This window comes from Nilaparvata lugens, chromosome 1 (genome assembly GCF_014356525.2).
Source record: "Nilaparvata lugens isolate BPH chromosome 1, ASM1435652v1, whole genome shotgun sequence".
Lineage (NCBI taxonomy): Eukaryota > Metazoa > Arthropoda > Insecta > Hemiptera > Delphacidae > Nilaparvata > Nilaparvata lugens.
In genome coordinates, this window is record NC_052504.1 from 88,590,100 (window position 1) to 88,609,873 (window position 19,774).

Genomic DNA, 19,774 nt, shown 5'->3' on the forward strand with positions numbered 1-19,774 from the left:
AATCCATTTTACAGACCTATGTTTTCGAAATTGTCGGCCTAGCGGCTACCGAAGAACGGAAAGATGATCATGATTCAAGATCATATTGAGATATGATTTAGCATCTAAAGTTACCAGCTGTAATAAACACGTCACCCTATGATAAATTGTGTAGGCTACTGGTATTACAACGGTAGTTTGGAGTTGAAGTGTAGTTGATTGATACCAGATGTAGATAATGGTTCCTTAGAAGACCTATACAAATAATTATCACTCCCCTATTATTGAGTAACCGGAAAATGTTGGAAAAAAATTATTCACCTCATGGAAGAGAGTTGTTCATATTGCATTCACTAATGGCAGAATAATTTACAATTTTTTTCAAATTTAGCTTAGCTTTATATTCATCCTAAAATGGAAGATGGAAAGAATATGTAATTCTGTGTGATTCATCATACATCGCATATTTCCTGGACCATCTATTGAAAAATCAACAACTATGAAAACATTGAATTCATCTTTGAAACACTGATTTATCCTATTTTTTATTTTTTGATTCAACACTTTACTGTTAGATATTACTACCAATTGATTGAGAAGAATATGTTTTGGGAATAATGGATGCTGCATGACTAAGCACATAGGAAGTCCGTATTCAGATGTAAATGAAAATATTGATTGTCAGATAAATTATTTCATGATTCACCAAATAAAGTGTGACATGAGATACATTGACTTTTTGGCGGTACGAAGTTTGCCAGGTTGTAAATAAAGCTTTATTATTAATAGTCAACGCTGGAAAATGACAGGCTCAATCACCAGGAATACTATAAATTCTATGAAGGATCCAAATTAAATTAAATTTGATCAGCTGATTGATGAAATTAATTTAAGCTTTCCAATGATTACAACATATGTTAGAATATCATGTGTCAATTATCTCAGTTCCATATGGCATTCACCTTACCATGTTCATAACCTTACTAAATAGGATCCTTTTTCATCCTTTGAAACCCTTAGAGGCAAAATATCTCAAAATCCGTTCTTAGTGCGCGTCTAGCATGTTTGAAGAATTTTTGTGCAGAGTTTCAAGTCTGTAGGCCAATTAGTTTGAGCTGTAGTGTGATTTTACATGAACATTTTTAAAAAATGCCCTCTCCTGGACCCCTCTCTGCTCCTGGTCGGAATTTTTCTGCATAGATCTATTTTTTTTTCGTAGCTGAACAAAAAAGTTCCTCATGAAAAAGTACAAAATTTTTGGGGGGCCCCAGCTCCCTCAGGGGGGCAAATTTCTGAAAATTCCTTTCTTAGTGGATGTTTTGAGGCTATCATGAACAATTGTGCAAAATTTCAAGTTTGTAGGCTCAGTAGTTTGGGCTGAGGTGTGATTTCAGTCTGTCGGGGCTTAGCCTTTTATAGATATAGAGATTAGAGATTAGAGATTAGATGGAACGAACTTAAAAACACATATGTTCATTATGTGTCTGATAAGTTATGTTTAGTCTAATAGAATCTACAAGGATTAAGTTATTAACATTTTGTTTATAAATCTGGTGTAAACGCAGCTTTATTCTGAAGAATGATAAACCTTCTGAATAACTATTATTTTAGAAGAGCACTGCACTAAACCGCCCAGTGATTGAACTTTATTAAAGTTAACAATTATTACAAGAGTAAATATGATTGATTAAAAGCATTAAATTATTATTGAACATTGAATGATATGAACGAGCAACAAGCAACACATAAAAGAGAGAGAGAGTGAGAAGAACCCCATGCTATGTTTTAGATTGCAAAGGTAGGATATCTAGAACAATTGAATTTGAATTTAGAACACTTAACAAGCAGGAATATGATTGAGAGGTACAGAGTAAAGATTTATAAGAAGCTGTTCTAAAACATTAAACAAATCTCTTAGCTATTATATTTTGCAACCAATAGCAATGATTTCGACCAAAAATAATAAATTATTGAGAATTGTTGTTGAACTATCTTCTCATTCAATTTATGATTTTTCAAATGAAGAGTTATTCAATGCGACCAACTAATAGCTATAGTATCATACCGTACAATACAGAATATTATCGTGTGTACTACGATATTAGTCAATAAATTAGATATTGAAGTATTTTAATTAGTATGAACAGATTGTTTTATTTTATAAATTATTATATTAATCATGAAATCAAATATTTAAGTACAGTAGAACACCGATTATCTGGGTATTGGTTATCCGGACGTCCGCTGGGTTATATAAAACATTGAAAGCCCTTAAAAACCTAACCTATTTCAAATTTCAATCGGCTAATTAGTCCTCAATTATAAGATATTGGCCCTAATAAGATTTTCGAGTTACTGTAACTTATTGAATTACACAGAATGGTGTTAATTTGAACTAGAATAAATAAGTGTATAAAAGTCATATTATATACAACACGTACTACTAAGTATTGTAGACCAGAATGCATAAGAAGTTATCCGGATACTGTCATGCATCAATTAGTCCAGATAATCGATGCTCTACCTTATTTGAATCGAATATCAAACATTTAAATTGCTAGTTTGATGAAAAATAATAATTTTTCCACAGCACTCCATGAAACTGAAGTACTTATAAATAAATTACATGCAGAAACCAAACGTTTTTCCAAGTTGTACTGACCGAGATCAACTACTTAGCATAGAGTTGATACCGGATTATAGTAAAGTTGATCCTGAATTAAAACTAATATTGCTTGGAGCAACCAAGCAATTTATCAACTTTTGCAACGACTAAACAACTGTACACTGAGAGCAAGCGGAAAAATCAAGATATGAATGAAAATGGGAAGAAAATAGTAATGATTTCCCATTAAAGACTGACAAAAATGAACGAACACATAAAATGACATTCACAAGGCTTGAATATCACAAAATCCATAAATAATATTCTTATTAGCGTACCTCTTCAAATACCATCTGCAACAAGTATTATAATAAGAGCGTCTAGGAACTAAATTGTTCCTAATTTTCCTAGAAAACGAATACAAATATCAGGAGAAATAAAATTGGGAGCGATCTTGACATTATAATTTGATTCAAGGAATTTAATAGTAAAAATTAGTGATAAAACAAAATAAAAATATGGTACCCATAGTTGAGATCCACTTTCAACTCTTAAAATACGATAGATTATTATAAGCAGTATAAAGGACTATTAAAAATTGAAATTCATCAAATATTTTGGCCACGGCTAATGGTTAATAATGATGATGGGATACTAGCCGAAATGTACAGTGTATTTTAATTTTAATACTTTTCAATACTTATAAGAAGTTATTGTTAAAGTGCACTGTCGGCTATATTTCGTTCGCACACCTTGTCACGTTATTCTTTATATTTAAATAACGATTAGCCTCCTGCTTGGCATCAGTCGGTAAAGCATGAGATTTAATACAATTAGGTCGTGGTTTTCTAATAGTATTCAGTCTTAAAAAATCTTGATAGGCCTAGATATGGGCTTCTCCTATAACTCTTGTAATTCAATAAATAATAAATATATATAAATGATACTTATACTATAGAGTTGAGGAATAAAAAATAAATTGCACACCATGAAAGTTTCATACATATATTACATAAATAATGCAAAGATCAGTCGAGGCAAAAAATATATATAGAGCGATAAAAAATATAATATAAAAATAGAACAATAATTGAAATCAATAAAAATATCACAGGCTAACTTTATATTCTAGATTTATGGCACGAATCATTACCATGTGCCTTTATCTTAAAATCATATGCATTCTTTTGCATGTAGCTGCGATATACGCTTGCTAATACTTGTCGACTTGGATAATTCAATCAACAAATGTGTGCTCTAAGATCAGCTTGATAAATTAGTCACTAATAATCCAAATATATATTTATATTAAAATCTCTAGTATTTAGTAGATTTATTTGTATCTAATATACATTTTTATCTCAGGGTGCAAGATTCGGCACCTGACGGAATAGGTAGAGCCATTCATCTAGTGAATTAGAACTATGATAAATTATCGCAATTGTATTGCAAAAAAAATCAAATATTGTATGCATACGTTTGATAGCCTAGATTTCGTACTTCTTTGATTAAATAGAAATTTCTAAAATATTGATCTATATTTTTCTTTCAATTAAATACCTTTAATACTAATTTTTACTTGCGCAAGTATTACTCTTATTAATTTCTCAATTTATAATAACCCTTTCGGCGAGCTAGCTTTGATCATCAGATTATTTCGAAGCACTAGGGCGCCCATCACTAAATTCAAATTTAATCACTCACGTGTCGAAAATCTTCTGTAAGCCGCCGATGTCGATCCAACTCCATGTGGTCCGGGAATATGGTAGCCGGAATCGTCTCCTCCAAGGGGTTATAAATTTAATAAAAAATGAAAAATGACTTCTGCTTCACAATAGCATCACGAAGTCTTTTAAGAAATTTAATAATTTACTTTAACTTTAACTTTTACAAAATTATTAATAAGGTACTTCGCTCTAAAATATTTGGGGTCCTCTTATGGTGGCATCTGGCTGGCGAGTGCTGGTTCTTCCTTCTCAAGTTTTACAGATCCTCTTTCCGACTTTCAAATTAGCATAAAATTTAAATATCTTAGTCCTCCGCCATTTAGGTTCAAATAGATCTTACAAAAAATACCAAAATATTGCTTAGATTATATGATTAATAATTTCTTTGCATTCGAGCCATATCGATAACATAGATTACACAAATTTTAACACAAATCTAGTACATTTATATAAATATATATAAATATTTTTGAACTGGCCTACAGTTGCCGCCTATTAACTGCCGTTTTACTATTGGTGCATGCAAATTTTATTCGGTATTCATGCGCCTGGTAACTCTTATTTCCTGAATACATTAAATTATTTTTATTTGGTTTTTTATTTATGCTCTTTGCATGCTAGTTAATATTCTATACATTAATATTAATTCCATGCTACCTAATAATTAGCCACGTGGACGGTGTTTTTTCATATTGCACACCATCTGATTGCAATAAAGCTCTGCCAAGGGGTTTTGGTCAGATTCTACGTTCTTCGGTTTGATCGATCTCTAGGTCACCGATCCGTGAATACATGTACATAACCTCAATCTTCAATATTTTATATAATAATCTATTTATGAGCAATAAACTTCCTTCAAATCCTTTTTAGGTTCTTGTACCATTTAGCCAGAATAAGCTGATGCTATCTAATCTTAGTTATTATCTATTTGGCGATATTAGCCAGTTACTTTATTTCAGACCTATTACTGTTTCTGTTAGGGCTTTTTGTCTACCCAGATTTAATATGTTACACGCGCCCCTGGGTTTGAATTCAAAATATTTGAGAATCACAATGTTTTTAATGAAAACCCACCCTTCAATACATCGATATACACTATACTTTATTTATAAATTATACTCTCATACTTCTATCACAGTTCGCAGACATATTTGCTGCATCTCCTTTATACCTTTATCAAATACAATAACAAATTCTCCTCCTCAACACACATAAAATATCATAAATATAAACTTCTAAACGTACTCCTCCTGACAACACTTAACATATAGTAATTTTTAAATTCGCCGCTTGCAGGGCCGCCACCTAACTACACACATTTCATAATTCTCACAATGATTCCTTTTAGACAATAATTTCGATTCACAAACTTCTGGGCTTATGTCTTATAGTATTTCTTAGGTCTTAATATAAATAGTTTTCTATACATCAGGTACAATACTTTTCTTTTGCTAATGGCTTTTTGGTTTTTTGGTAGCTTGTATTCACTTTAACTCTTTTCAGGTAACAAACGTGGCATAATTAAAAGTAATAAATATAAAACATATAAATAAATATATCGACATTAATAAATATAATAAATAACAATAATAAATAACTTTTTGGGTACAGTATTTCTTTTTATAAACATATGTTCAACAGACATTACATTCGTTTGATTTGGGTGGCTTTGGCCAGCTGGTCACTGGTTCTACAGAATTCGCTGTCGAGTTTCATAACTATTAACCTAACTGCTCATTTTTTCTCTTAAAAAGGTAATTAACAATTTTAATTTTATTATCCCCGCTTGTGTCCTTTTTATCTGATGTATATAATTTAATTACATATTTAAAAATTGTTCTTTTCCTTATTGCAGGCTTCTAACGGCTGGAAAGAAATTAAACATTGGATTGTTGCCACGAGGTCCCATACCAATATTAAATTTATTAGGAAGGTTAGTAATCGGTTGATAATAATGTTTTCCTTGATTTCTTATCATATTTATTTGAAATTCGACAATATTGCATGTGGAAATGTTGTGATTTACTTGCATCTTCTTGCATTCTGTTTGTAGATTGTTGCTGTAGGCCATTCGGTTATCTGCTATCCGTTGGTGAGGCTGTCCTAATGATAATTTTTCATCATGAATTTAAAGCCCTGGTATCTTGTATACTTTTTCTTCAAATAACTCCTTGTTCCTTTAATAATAATTTCTTTTAATTGATTCAAAGCCTTCCATTTATTTTCTTCAAGACTATCCACTTAAATTCATTATTAGGCTTCATCATCATAATAAACAATTCAATAATATAACACTTCCAATCAACACTAATAAATTCTTTTAACAATAACATGGACTTAATTATAGCATCACTTTTCAATATTATCACAGCCATTATACCAAACATTAAACACCATAACAAAACATTTATCATCTTTTCAATAGCATAATATCCAGGTACTTTCACTTTCTTAATATTATTTTTTAATTCTTCCAATCTTCTCAAACACCGTTTATCCTCAATTAATCTCCACAAGTAGTCCACTTTTATGTTGCCCATGCACGAATCAATCATAGTTTTCCTATCAGTAGCTCCATTTTTAATCCATTCATTTGGTCCATTTTGCCGGTCACATCGCTGATCATAGCCTTTAAAGCGTATGTGCCGCGGATGCACGCCGTCGGTCCGCTCCTGTCCTCCTCGGTGTCGGTCCGGTGTCTTCTTCGGGCGTTTGAACCGTGCATGCGGCTTCCATCGGCGCGCGCGGTTCCTCCGTTTCTTCCGCCTCCGGGCCTTGCGATGCATGTTCCTCTTCTCCCGAATGCCGTCCTCCTCGTCCTGATGTCGGCTGGGTGTTCTCGGGCGCCTCCGTCTCCGGGCCTTGTGGTGGGCGCTCCTCCGGTCCTGCATGTTATCCTCTCGGTCCGGGTCCTTTGTCTGCTGTGGGGTCGAATGATGCGCGGGTGTAGGCTCTGTGTGTGGATGCATGGTGGTGGTCAAAACAGGTAGTATGGTGACGGTCTCTTGATGCGCGGGTATGACGTGCAGGTACATGGTGGCGGTCTCCTCCTGGTAACTTTTTATATTATTTATTAGTGACTCTTCGGCGGCGGGTTGCTCTTCGGTGGGGAACAGGATACTTAAAATTGGTTGTTGCTTGCGGCTGGTTTTAATTGCATTGTTGGCGGGGGTTTTTGATGGTAGGCTGTCTTGTATTGACTTCTGTTTTTCTAATATTTTCGGTAAATCATTTCTAAAGGTGGTGTATGATGTTGAAATATCTTGATTTTCTTTGTTTATTTCATTGGAGCTTGTCAGTGTTATATCGGGGATATCATATAGTCCTGGTTTATTAGCTGTAGTTTTCTGTATATCTGGTGGCGGGTCGTTGGGTGCTGGGTTCCGGGTTTTTTGTTGATTCAATCCTGTTGCATGCGCTAATGTATAATTTGTGCTTACTTGTTGAGGTGGCGGTTTATAATTTCTGTTGTAATTGTTCTGAGTGTGATTATTATTTGAGTTTAATCGATCACGGCCATAATAATACTTTCTTTCATAGGTTTGCTGTGGATAATGGTTTGTTTGACGATTCTGAAAACTTCTATTATTCCAGCTGTTATTTTGATTATGATTATAGCGGCGTTTAAATTGAGGGGTAGATCGTGAGCGATCATATGGTACTGATTCATAGGCTTGGCTGGTGTACTGATTAATTTTTGAATTAGGTTGATTCTGTGCATACATTTGATCTGACCGGTGATTTGATATTGCCATCATAGATTGTATATTGTATAAATAATCTATCAGCTGTTTGCAACTAGTTATTGGCTGTGTAGCCAATGCTGTTCTGACTTGGAAAGGTAGCTTTTTTACGATTATATTTGCTAAAACTGAATCACACATTGGCTCATCTAATTGAGCATTTTTCAGTTTAAGGGTATTAACAAAATTGATGGATGTGTCGTCTGTCCTAGAATTAAACTCACAAGCAATGATATTGGCTAGTGCATCCATTTGTCTATTTTTACTCCAATATTGTTCCAGGAAAGCTGCACTGAACTCGTCTAACGTCCTGAATTCGTGATTATGGATCTGGAGAATATCAGAGGTTCACCGCTTAACAAACTGGATAATCGAAGACGCCAAAAATTCCAAGAGGTGGGTGTTAATGATTGAACTAGTTTTATCTGATCTATAAATTCTTTAGGTTGGAGATAGCGGTCTGTATTGTCAAAACGGCCTAATTCATTGAAACTGTGTAGTGAATCAAACGTTGCTATGGGAGTAGGCTCTATATTCTCGTGCGGAAATTGATGTATTTGATTTTCAAGTTGTATTAACTTCTCTTGGGCCTGTTTCCAATGACTAGAAGCTTCTGTTTCATTATCTACTACTTCGGCATTTAATTCAGATGAAAATAATTGCTGTTCTCCAACGGCTGTCTCCAATGAATTAAGTTGTACTATGTTTTGGTTTATATCAGAATTTGGGTGAGCTATTTCATGAATTGCGAAGTGTTTTGTGCTGGTAGGTTATCTATTCTTTCGTTTAACTCACAGTGACAGTATCTATTTTTGCTGTTAAATCGGTTGTAATTAGTTCTTGATTTTCAGCGGTAGATGCTGATATTGTGTCCGCAGTTTCCTTACCCGTTCTTACCGATGTATCCTTCAATGATTCCCGCATTTCCTTCATTTCCGCCTTTAAGTTCTTCATTACTGTGGTCATTGTTTTTTCTAAACTATTAGAAAATGACTTGATCATCCCCTCTACTATAACCCTCCTATTGCTTCTTGGGAGACATTTAACGGTTTATTACTGTTCACAGGATTCTTGGCGGTGATTGAAGATATCTGGGCGTTGGACTCCATCGCGCCCCCCTCAGCGTCGATCTCCGCTACTATCGCCGTCTGCAGTGTGTCTGCTACCTTACTTTGCGTGGACGAAAAGAGACTCATATTTTAAAAATGGATTAAGTGTCAAGTGTTTGTTAAAAAAGTGAAAGTTTTGGCCAACAAGGCATTAATAAGGACACAAATGAGGATAGGCTATGGACATTACAAGCCAGGTAACCTATTTATTACTTAAGCTCTTATAATATAATAATACTATTCATTGATTTCTGACTAGCAGTTTAGGCCCATAAAATATAATAGCTCTCTCTATAAAATATATTTTCTACAATAATAATAATATAAAATTTTCTTTAAAACATATAATTTCTCTTTATTTAAAGCTATTGATTCCCCAAAAAGTAATACAAATTTCCCTTCGCCAGTTTTCCTCAAAACTCGTATAAGTTATCTATAATTTTCAATATGGTTATTGACTTAATTTCAAATAATTATTCAATGAGCTTGGCTCTCATCATCAGTCCCACGTTGGTACGACATGTCTTTGTGTCACGTTATTCTTTATATTTAAATAACGATTAGCCTCCTGCTTGGCATCAGTCGGTAAAGCATGAGATTTAATACAATTAGGTCGTGGTTTTCTAATAGTATTCAGTCTTAAAAAATCTTGATAGGCCTAGATATGGGCTTCTCCTATAACTCTTGTAATTCAATAAATAATAAATATATATATAAATTATACTTATACTATAGAGTTGAGGAATAAAAAATAAATTGCACACCATGAAAGTTTCATACATATATTACATAAATAATGCAAAGATCAGTCGAGGCAAAAAATATATATAGAGCGATAAAAAATATAATATAAAAATAGAACAATAATTGAAATCAATAAAAATATCACAGGCTAAACTTTATATTCTAGATTTATGGCACGAATCATTACCATGTGCCTTTATCTTAAAATCATATGCATTCTTTTGCATGTAGCTGCGATATACGCTTGCTAATACTTGTCGACTTGGATAATTCAATCAACAAATGTGTGCTCTAAGATCAGCTTGATAAATTAGCCACTAATAATCCAAAAATATATTTATATATTAAAATCTCTAGTATTTAGTAGATTTATTTGTATCTAATATACATTTTTATCTCAGGGTGCAAGATTCGGCACCTGACGGAATAGGTAGAGCCATTCATCTAGTGAATTAGAACTATGATAAATTATCGCAAATTGTATTGCAAAAAAATCAAATATTGTACGCATACGTTTGATAGCCTAGATTTCGTACTTCTTTGATTAAATAGAAATTTCTAAAATATTGATCTATATTTTTCTTTCAATTAAATACCTTTAATACTAATTTTTACTTGCGCAAGTATTACTCTTATTAATTTCTCAATTTATAATAACCCTTTCGGCGAGCTAGCTTTGATCATCAGATTATTTCGAAGCACTAGGGCGCCCATCACTAAATTCAAATTTAATCACTCACGTGTCGAAAATCTTCTTGTAAGCCGCCGATGTCGATCCAACTCCATGTGGTCCGGGAATATGGTAGCCGGAATCGTCTCCTCCAAGGGGTTATAAATTTAATTAAAAAATGAAAAATGACTTCTGCTTCACAATAGCATCACGAAGTCTTTTAAGAAATTTAATAATTTACTTTAACTTTAACTTTTACAAAATTATTAATAAGGTACTTCGCTCTAAAATATTTGGGGTCCTCTTATGGTGGCATCTGGCTGGCGAGTGCTGGTTCTTCCTTCTCAAGTTTTACAGATCCTCTTTCCGACTTTCAAATTAGCATAAAATTTAAATATCTTAGTCCTCCGCCATTTAGGTTCAAATAGATCTTACAAAAAATACCAAAATATTGCTTAGATTATATGATTAATAATTTCTTTGCATTCGAGCCATATCGATAACATAGATTACACAAATTTTTAACACAAATTTAGTACATTTATATAAATATATATAAATATTTTTGAACTGGCCTACAGTTGCCGCCTATTAACTGCCGTTTTACTATTGGTGCATGCAAATTTTATTCGGTATTCATGCGCCTGGTAACTCTTATTTCCTGAATACATTAAATTATTTTTATTTGGTTTTTTATTTATGCTCTTTGCATGCTAGTTAATATTCTATACATTAATATTAATTCCATGCTACCTAATAATTAGCCACGTGGACGGGTGTTTTTTCATATTGCACACCATCTGATTGCAATAAAGCTCTGCCAAGGGGTTTTGGTCAGATTCTACGTTCTTCGGTTTGATCGATCTCTAGGTCACCGATCCGTGAATACATGTACATAACCTCAATCTTCAAATATTTTATATAATAATCTATTTATGAGCAATAAACTTCCTTCAAATCCTTTTTAGGTTCTTGTACCATTTAGCCAGAATAAGCTGATGCTATCTAATCTTAGTTATTATCTATTGGCGATATTAGCCAGTTACTTTATTTCAGACCTATTACTGTTTCTGTTAGGGCTTTTTGTCTACCCAGATTTAATATGTTACAACCTGTACGGAACTTGTATGAGAAGCGGGACTGCGTTGCTTAAGTCGTGGAATGTTTAAAATTGTCCCGATCCCGTCGTTTTCCCGGGTCCCGTATACGTTTCGCACCGATGTGTGAAAAGCTAAGCTAGAATAGCTTAATGTTTTTTTTTTGGAACAATTAGCATACTACTTCCATTTACCACTGATGAAGAGAAATCTCAAGCTCATTTCAGAATCACAGAATGAAAACATTCACACCGATAAAGATACATCTTGAATATTATCCACATCATGGATATCTTTCATATTTTAAAATAGCAGTCCGTCGAATATCCTCCATATACTACATCAATTCTATAAGTTTTAGGGTAATATTTGACGAAAATATATGTTCTATTGTGCCAATATGATTTCCGATCGATCAATACAGATTTTCGATCGGGGAGTCCGATCTCACTAGGCGTCAAATCTGCAAAACCGTAGAAACCAATCCAAAACCTCATTACTGATAAATGACTGTGCAAATTACTATTTAATGAGAAATAGAGGAGAGAAAATTACCAAGCCAGTTGACAGCTTCCTCCATCGCATATGGATAGTGCACTTCTCCATCCACTAGACCAGGTGTATCGACAAATGTCACTAGATTGAAACATCTTTTCGTGGATGTTGAAATTTCCGTTGACAGGAAATCAACTACACCTGAAACAGAAAAAAATTGGCAATGGCAGTATAGCCGAACTCAAGAACTGAATTCAGTAATGTGTTAATTTTAAAATCTGACTACTGGCAGTCTATTCAGCTATGCACTAAGACTTTTGAGCTGTACTAATTAGAAAATTTAATGTAAAAACACCTTTTGTAGACCTTCCTCATTCGATATTTGTTACTTTTTTCTCAACTCATTATTTTGTATTGTATTATTTTTAATGTATTTTCCATTCCTGATAGACATGTGGTAATCAAGAATGGATAGATGCTTTCTTGTAGGATCATAGTTACATTAGTTGTTATATAGTTTTTATAAAACGTGACTGACCGAAAGTAAAAATTTCCAATTCTGACAGACATAAGATTGTCAACTACCACTTTCTTATACAACAAATACTGGTTTTAGTTCAGTATTAAATAATACAGTATTTTACCAACTGGAGGTGTTACAATGTTACTGAAAACAAATTTAATACAAGCTCAGCTTCCAACTTATGTGAATGTTGCATTGATTGTTGGGACTTTCAACTCTTTTCAATTACTAATTAGCTTTCTTCTTCACTTCCATTTTGGTTTGAGAGGCATTTTTGTGATTGAGTTATTGTTGTGAAAATGGTAAGAATATGAAGAAGATAGATTTCTATCAATGAAGGAATGAATGGATAGGAATAAATAATCTTACTATAATCTGAATAGAGCAAGTTGAGACTTTATCGATAAAAATATCCGAGTTGCCAATTTGTGCAAAATTGCAACCTTTTCATGAAAGAACATACGGTGGAAATAGCCTATTCGATTTGACAACACAGTTGATGCAAGGTTGTCGAATTGAATATGAGTCTTGATGGGCTTGCATGGAAAGATTGTAAAATTTGGCAACGCTGATATTTTGTCCGAGTCTCTACTTGCTTTATATAGAGTATAATATCTGGTATAACTATTATACATTTATTACTATTATTATTCTAGCTATTTAGATATTTATTTATAGCTTTCTAGATATATATTTATCTATAAGAGGATAATTAGGTATACCAGTAAATTAATACAGATAAAACATAAACATACCTCGGATATCTTCTAGAGCTTTGAAGCGAGGATCTAAATGCAGTGTTGCAGTTCCCTGGAAAAAAATTAAGTTACTTTGTTTATTTTTGTAGTAGTTTTTCCATTTCATGCACATCATCCAGTCAATCTTTGGGGGAGAATCAACACACTCAACCTCAAACTGTTCCCTTCACGAATTTCGCTGAGCCCAAATAAGTTTAGAGAATAAGTTATGAAATCGAAGATGTCCAATGAATTAATTACCTTTGGTGTTTTTGAAAAGTAGTAAAACAATGTGAAGTTCAAAAATTGGTTAGATTGGAGCTTGGAAAAGCTTCAATCTGAGAGATTTTAAATATGAGATTCTAACTAAATATGAGATCATCTCATCTAAGTATGAGATTTCCACTTTATTTAAAAACAGACTAGTCATACAATGTTCTGACAGATATTTATAATAGAGAATGACAAAATGTAGAAGATCACAACCAGTGTTAAGTGTGATTTCAATGATTTCACGAAGCATAGAGTTGGGTAATTGGTATAATAAACTAGTAGTTATGTGAACAGTAGACCTCACGCAGTATTCTCATCCACAAGTACCTGATTGAAACAATAGACCTTATGGAAATACAGCAATAGACTGGCTTCTCCACACATATGTGTAATTACTTGTCAGCTGATTTATGATGAATAATTCTATAGTCTGACTTTTATTCTAATATTGGCGTATGAAGACGGCTCCTTTTTCCTTTTATATTATCCTTGAAATGCAAAATTTCAAAAAACCTTGTATATACGTCGACGCGCAATTAAAAAAGGAACATACCTGTCAAATTTCATGAGAATCTATTAACGCGTTTCGCCGTAAATGCGCAACATATAAACATTTAAACATTAAGAGAACTGCCAAACCGTCGACTTGAATCTTAGACCTCACTTCGCTCGGTCAATTATTCGATCATGAAGATTTTGGGGAAGGTTATTATTGAAAACGATGAAGGGACGACGAGGATTTAGGCTGAGTGATGAGAGAAATATAAATGCAATTTATGAAATAAATGAATGAATGTAAAATAATAGACTCCTTCCTTGAAAATATTCATTAGTGTGTCTAAAGTGAGAAGTTTGCGAAAAATATTGAATACTGGCAAAATATAAAATAAGCGATCACTTACACCTAGAGATTCTCGTTTCTTTCCAGAGGTAACAAGGGTGAAGCCTTGAGTCTCAATAGCCACTCCCGTCTTCAGAAAACGTTCTCCGATGTACCTTGAATATGAAATAATTTTTGTTCCAGATATTGCTCTATAATCAAGCTCATGTGATTCGTCAACACGTTTGCTCAATCACCGTGCAACAGTCAAACTAATGATAGTACAGAGTGTTTCAGAGGAATGGGAAATTTTGGAAGTTAAATAATTTCAAGAAAAACAAATCTTTAAATAAAGTTTTTCATATCATTCAATAGTAAAAATAATACCATTTTAGAATAAATAATACCGTAACATTTATTTTTTTGAAGATGACATCTTGCAGGTGTATTCCTTTTCTACGCAAACATTCCTGTAGTCTCTTCATCACATCGTCCATGGTTTGACGTAACATTACAACTGGAATTTTAAATCGCTTCTTGAATCTTGGCTTTCAATTCTTCCGTTCTTGCAGAATTAAAAGCCAAGATTCGAGAAGCGATTTCAAATTCCAGTTATAATGTTACGTCAAACCATGCATGGACAATGTGATGAAGAGACTACAGGAATGTTTGCGTAGAAAAGGAACATACCTGCAAGATGTCATCTTCAAAAAATAAATGTTACGGTATTATTTATTCTAAATTGGAATTATTTTTACTATTGAATGATATGAAAACTTTATTTGAAGATTTGTTTCACTTGAAATTATCTAACTTCCAAAATTTCCCGTTTCTCTGAAGCACCCTGTATATTCTTTATTTAGAATATCGGAATAGACAATTATGACATGATCGTTCAATAGATTCTGTTTGGAAATGACAGAAGTCACTAGTTGGAGATAAGAGTCCAATAACTTGGTATAATCAATTCAATTTTATTGTAGAACATTTTAATATTGATAACTGTTTTTAATAACTCAACTATTTGCACCGCACAAACTGTTAATGTATAACATAATACAGGAAAGAATTGGCTTATGAACGTACGGGGTAGGAGATTCACAAATGACCCATCATCACGTCTGAACTATTGGACTGATTAACTTGAAATTTTACATAATTATAGATTCTTAATTTACCGAGGATGGTTATAAACCCATTTTAAATTTTTCAAGATTTCAGAAGGTCAAGTTTTCAATTACACCCTTGCAGAACAATGGTTACTCGCTAAAGTCCGTGAGAAATAACTTTTAACACGGCTCTTTCTCGAAAACGGAGAGGTCCGATGCTCTATCCTCCACTAATCACTCCCACTACCTAGCAGCATTCTCCTTCTTTTTAACACGGCTCTTTCTCGAAGACGGAGAGGTCCGATTCTCTATCCTCCACTAATCACCCCCACTATCTAGCAGCATTCTCCTTCTTTTGTGTCTGTGTGAGAGAGCTTTGCAACGCGGCGCACCAACACTCCCCTCCAGCTATTGCTGGCAATGTTCCAAGTCGTTTACTGGTCAGCAGGTATATTGGTTTGTGTATGTTACAGAGATGTTTTCGTCACAAGAACATGAAGCAGAATGACACGGCGCATCCAATTGTGCGCAGGATGTCTGTCTGTGTCTACGCTACAAACTGTGGAAGGAGAAATGGGTTTCTTCTCTTCATGTTAAAAGTAATATCTCACAGACTTTAGTCATACATATTCTAATACAATGTACATGATCTTGCAGCAGCAAGTACGACTCACACTCGAAAAGTAGGAGATTAATAACTAAACTGAATAGTCACAGTACGTGACTCAGTGTGAATGAAAGCATTGTTGAATAGGTTTTACTAGTCCAGCAAAGTAAAAGAGTACAATAGCCTACTATTCACATTTCGTTCAATTTTTAATGTAATTTTTCTTCTGTTCAGAAGTGACTTCTCCATGCACATGGACTAACCGTCCTAACAGGGACGGTTACAATTCATTTACACTTTCTTTTAAACTCGGTATTTAGATGAAAACGATAGGGGTCATGAAATGTGTGCGCAGAGGCCAGCCAGCTAGATTGCGTCATCGCCACCAACCGAGGTTTTTAACACCTATTGGCAATTTATGAAACTTATTTGTTAAAAACAGATGATTGGATATAAAATGACGTCAGCTACACCGGAAATTTAGCACAAACATGCGCGTGACACCTACCGTCTTCTTCTATATACCCTGCTTTTAGACACAAGGTGTAACATGAGGTCTCGAAGAAATTAAAATTAACAACCAGAGTGATTCAAGTAGAAGAAGGATATAAGTAATACAATTATTCAGTATAGGTTCAGATGTAAATCCTGATTCTTACCAATTGATAAATGATGATTTCCCTGCTGAATGGTTCCCTATCAATAAGATTATAACCTTTTTTCGGGGAGCCAGGAAATTCAATTTGAATTCTTTTCCAATTCCTATCAGACCTGCAAGATGAAAAGTAAGTTTTGGTGTTTATATAATTATATGTATTGTAAACATAATGTATTAATAAAACAATATACACAATCTTAAAGCACACTTTATTAAAAAAAAACTTTAAAATAGTTTAACAACTAGTTTCGGTGATCACACCATCGTCAATAAGCCCAAGTATCCCATGTGAATGAAGTGTTTTTATGTATTGTATTCTATTCAAATGGAAGGAACCTTTTTAAAACATTGTTAGAATAGAATACTTTATCAAGCCAAAAAGGTATTACACATTAATCAATAATCAGCTCTATAATACTACAATATTGGAATGTTCTCTTTTATTGAATTGAATTTCCAGCAATTTTAGGATAGTTATAAGCTTGTTAATTATACATATATTCAATTTTCAGAAAATGAGAAGAATTTTAACCATGTAACTAATAATTTTACACTATTTCGAATGACTATATTGCCAAATAATGAGAGAGGTTTCTCTCAATATTATCTACAAATGCATAAAATTTTATTGGTTAAATTGTCTGAGCAAGAGATAGTTATTCATTCTCATTGGACAATTCATTCTGTTTCAATATATATTACAGAAGTTTAGAACAAAAATGCTCATGGAAGATGCTCAATAACGTATTCTAAGGTTAATAAACATATTCAAATCCACAGTACCTAATTAAAATATATTTAAACAATTTCTCAAAATGTTTTTTACACAAATTCAAATCCACAGTAATTAAAATATATCTAGATAATTTCTTTAAATGTTTTTTTTTTAGAGAAATTATCCAAATATATTTTAATTACTGTGGATTTAAATCTGTTGAGTAACCTTTAGGATACGTTTTTATACGTTGTTTTTTTGTCGAGGATAACTTATATAATTTTGTCTTGATAATTATCATAAACTAAAGTTTTAATTCCTCTGTCTTATTGGGCAATTAGTTTTGATTGAATATGCATGAACAGAAATTAAAAAAATGGAAAACAAAGTACCGGTAGCTGATAAAAATTAATTTTATTGAAGTGATTATCTGACAATATCGAAAACAGATGAATGGAATATTACCTTTTTCAGGGCATGTGTACAATTTATGACACTCCATGAGAATTTCCGCATTAATAGGAGATAAGTCTGTTTCTGTGATATTCTTCCCATCACCTTCGACCGAAGCAGAAGGCTCAGAAGTGGTCACCATTGCTGATATCACTTGTAATAATTAAACCAAGATCTGAAATCAAATCAAATTTAGTTAGAAAACTAAAGAACTCCTGACTTTAAATGACGGTAAAGTATTTTGAGTATCCAAATATCCAATGTCGTGATCAAGGCCAGGTCTTCCTGGATAGATCGTGTCAAATAATTTAAAAACATGGTACATAAACTGTAGGCAGCGTCACAGTCCAACAAAGCTTTCATCGAAAAAATCCTCTAAAAACTGATAGAAGCTCCTTATAATGGTCCACTTTGATGATCAACTTTTGAACACATTGACTGGGCGTGCCCTAACTGAGTTTGGCAGGCAGTAGAGCATTCGCACCGCAAAAACAGGAAAACTGTCCTTCACTCTTGACAGGCGACAGCGCGGCACACCCAAGTCAAACCCCTCGAGTTCCATGTGAATGCACTTCCTCCCTTCTAGTAAATGTGCATATGTTTTTCCTGAGTGTAAGAGCGACGACAATATGGACAGGCAATGAACTGTATGATTGCCCAAACGTTGGAATATGGGCCGGCAGTGTGCATCATACTCACTAAACGTCATTACACGAGGTGCCTTTTTCTGGAGCAGGAGTATGTCCTTCACATGCGCCGAATGTCCCCATACATAAACACACATTTATAATCACAAAATTCGAAAAAAAAATTCGTGGCGTAGGGGTTGGCGATCCCACCGCCCAGTAGCCTAGTGCTGCTGCAGACAGCCTCTCCAGAGCCCTTCCTCCCCTCCCCTCTTCTTCTTCTTCTTTATGCTCTGGAGCTTTCAATTTCTAGAATGGCTTAGCTTGGCATTTCTAGATCTGACTTAGCTTTGTGCCATTCTCTTGAGTGCGTAGCTGGTGGGTGGCATGCTTACTGATTACGCACTACATCCTTTCTCTATCCTATCTGGTTTTCAGATGGAAATTACTGAGATATTGCAATTATTCAAATGCTAATGAATTAATTATTATTATTAAACGAAAATCCAAATTATATGCTGTAATTCACCCCGAAGACTTCTGCTACTTCCCTGACCAATACCTCTTTCTTTCTTTTCAAAAATTATTTCTATTAATGGGTGAATACCCACGCCATAGTGGACTGGCAATAACAGCTGCCATTGGGATGTCCATAATTTGAGGGTTTTGGTATTTGTTGGATTTTGGCAATGATGCATCAATAAAATTAATTTTCACTGCAAAAAGTATGTGTAACGCTAGTCCGCCCCCACATGGTGCACCTTGGATAATGCTTAATGGACTAGCACTCACTGGCGGTCAGACAAACTTAAGTTTTCCTTACCAAACACAACACAACACTACAAATTTGAAATGCCATACTGAATGTGGCTGGCGAATACTGCACGGTACAGCATCAACAGGCGTTCAACACTAAGTAGTCCCCTCATCTCCTGAAGTAGATGAACAACTCTTGAGAGCCTCTTGCAGACCTTGGAAATATGAGACTCCCATGATAATTTGCTATCAATACCAAAACTAAGTAAGACCACAGCTTCAGCATCAAGAATCTCTGTTCCACTTACAAAAAATCCCTGAGTCTTGG

The 19,774-nt window shown here is 33.9% G+C and overlaps 1 protein-coding gene across 1 annotated transcript in view; it reads right to left on the reverse strand.

Moving 5' to 3' along the window:
* Positions 1-19,774, reverse strand: part of LOC111052290 (EH domain-containing protein 1) — a 33,386-nt gene that overhangs the window by 10,591 nt on the left and 3,021 nt on the right. Inside the window, exons 2-6 of the mRNA XM_039419535.1 lie at positions 18,077-18,239; positions 16,898-17,009; positions 14,605-14,698; positions 13,448-13,502; positions 12,230-12,370 (exon numbers count right to left, since the gene is read on the reverse strand). Coding sequence (XP_039275469.1) covers positions 12,230-12,370; positions 13,448-13,502; positions 14,605-14,698; positions 16,898-17,009; positions 18,077-18,206 — 532 coding nt within the window. The 5' untranslated portion in view covers positions 18,207-18,239. The remainder of the gene's footprint in view (positions 1-12,229; positions 12,371-13,447; positions 13,503-14,604; positions 14,699-16,897; positions 17,010-18,076; positions 18,240-19,774) is intronic.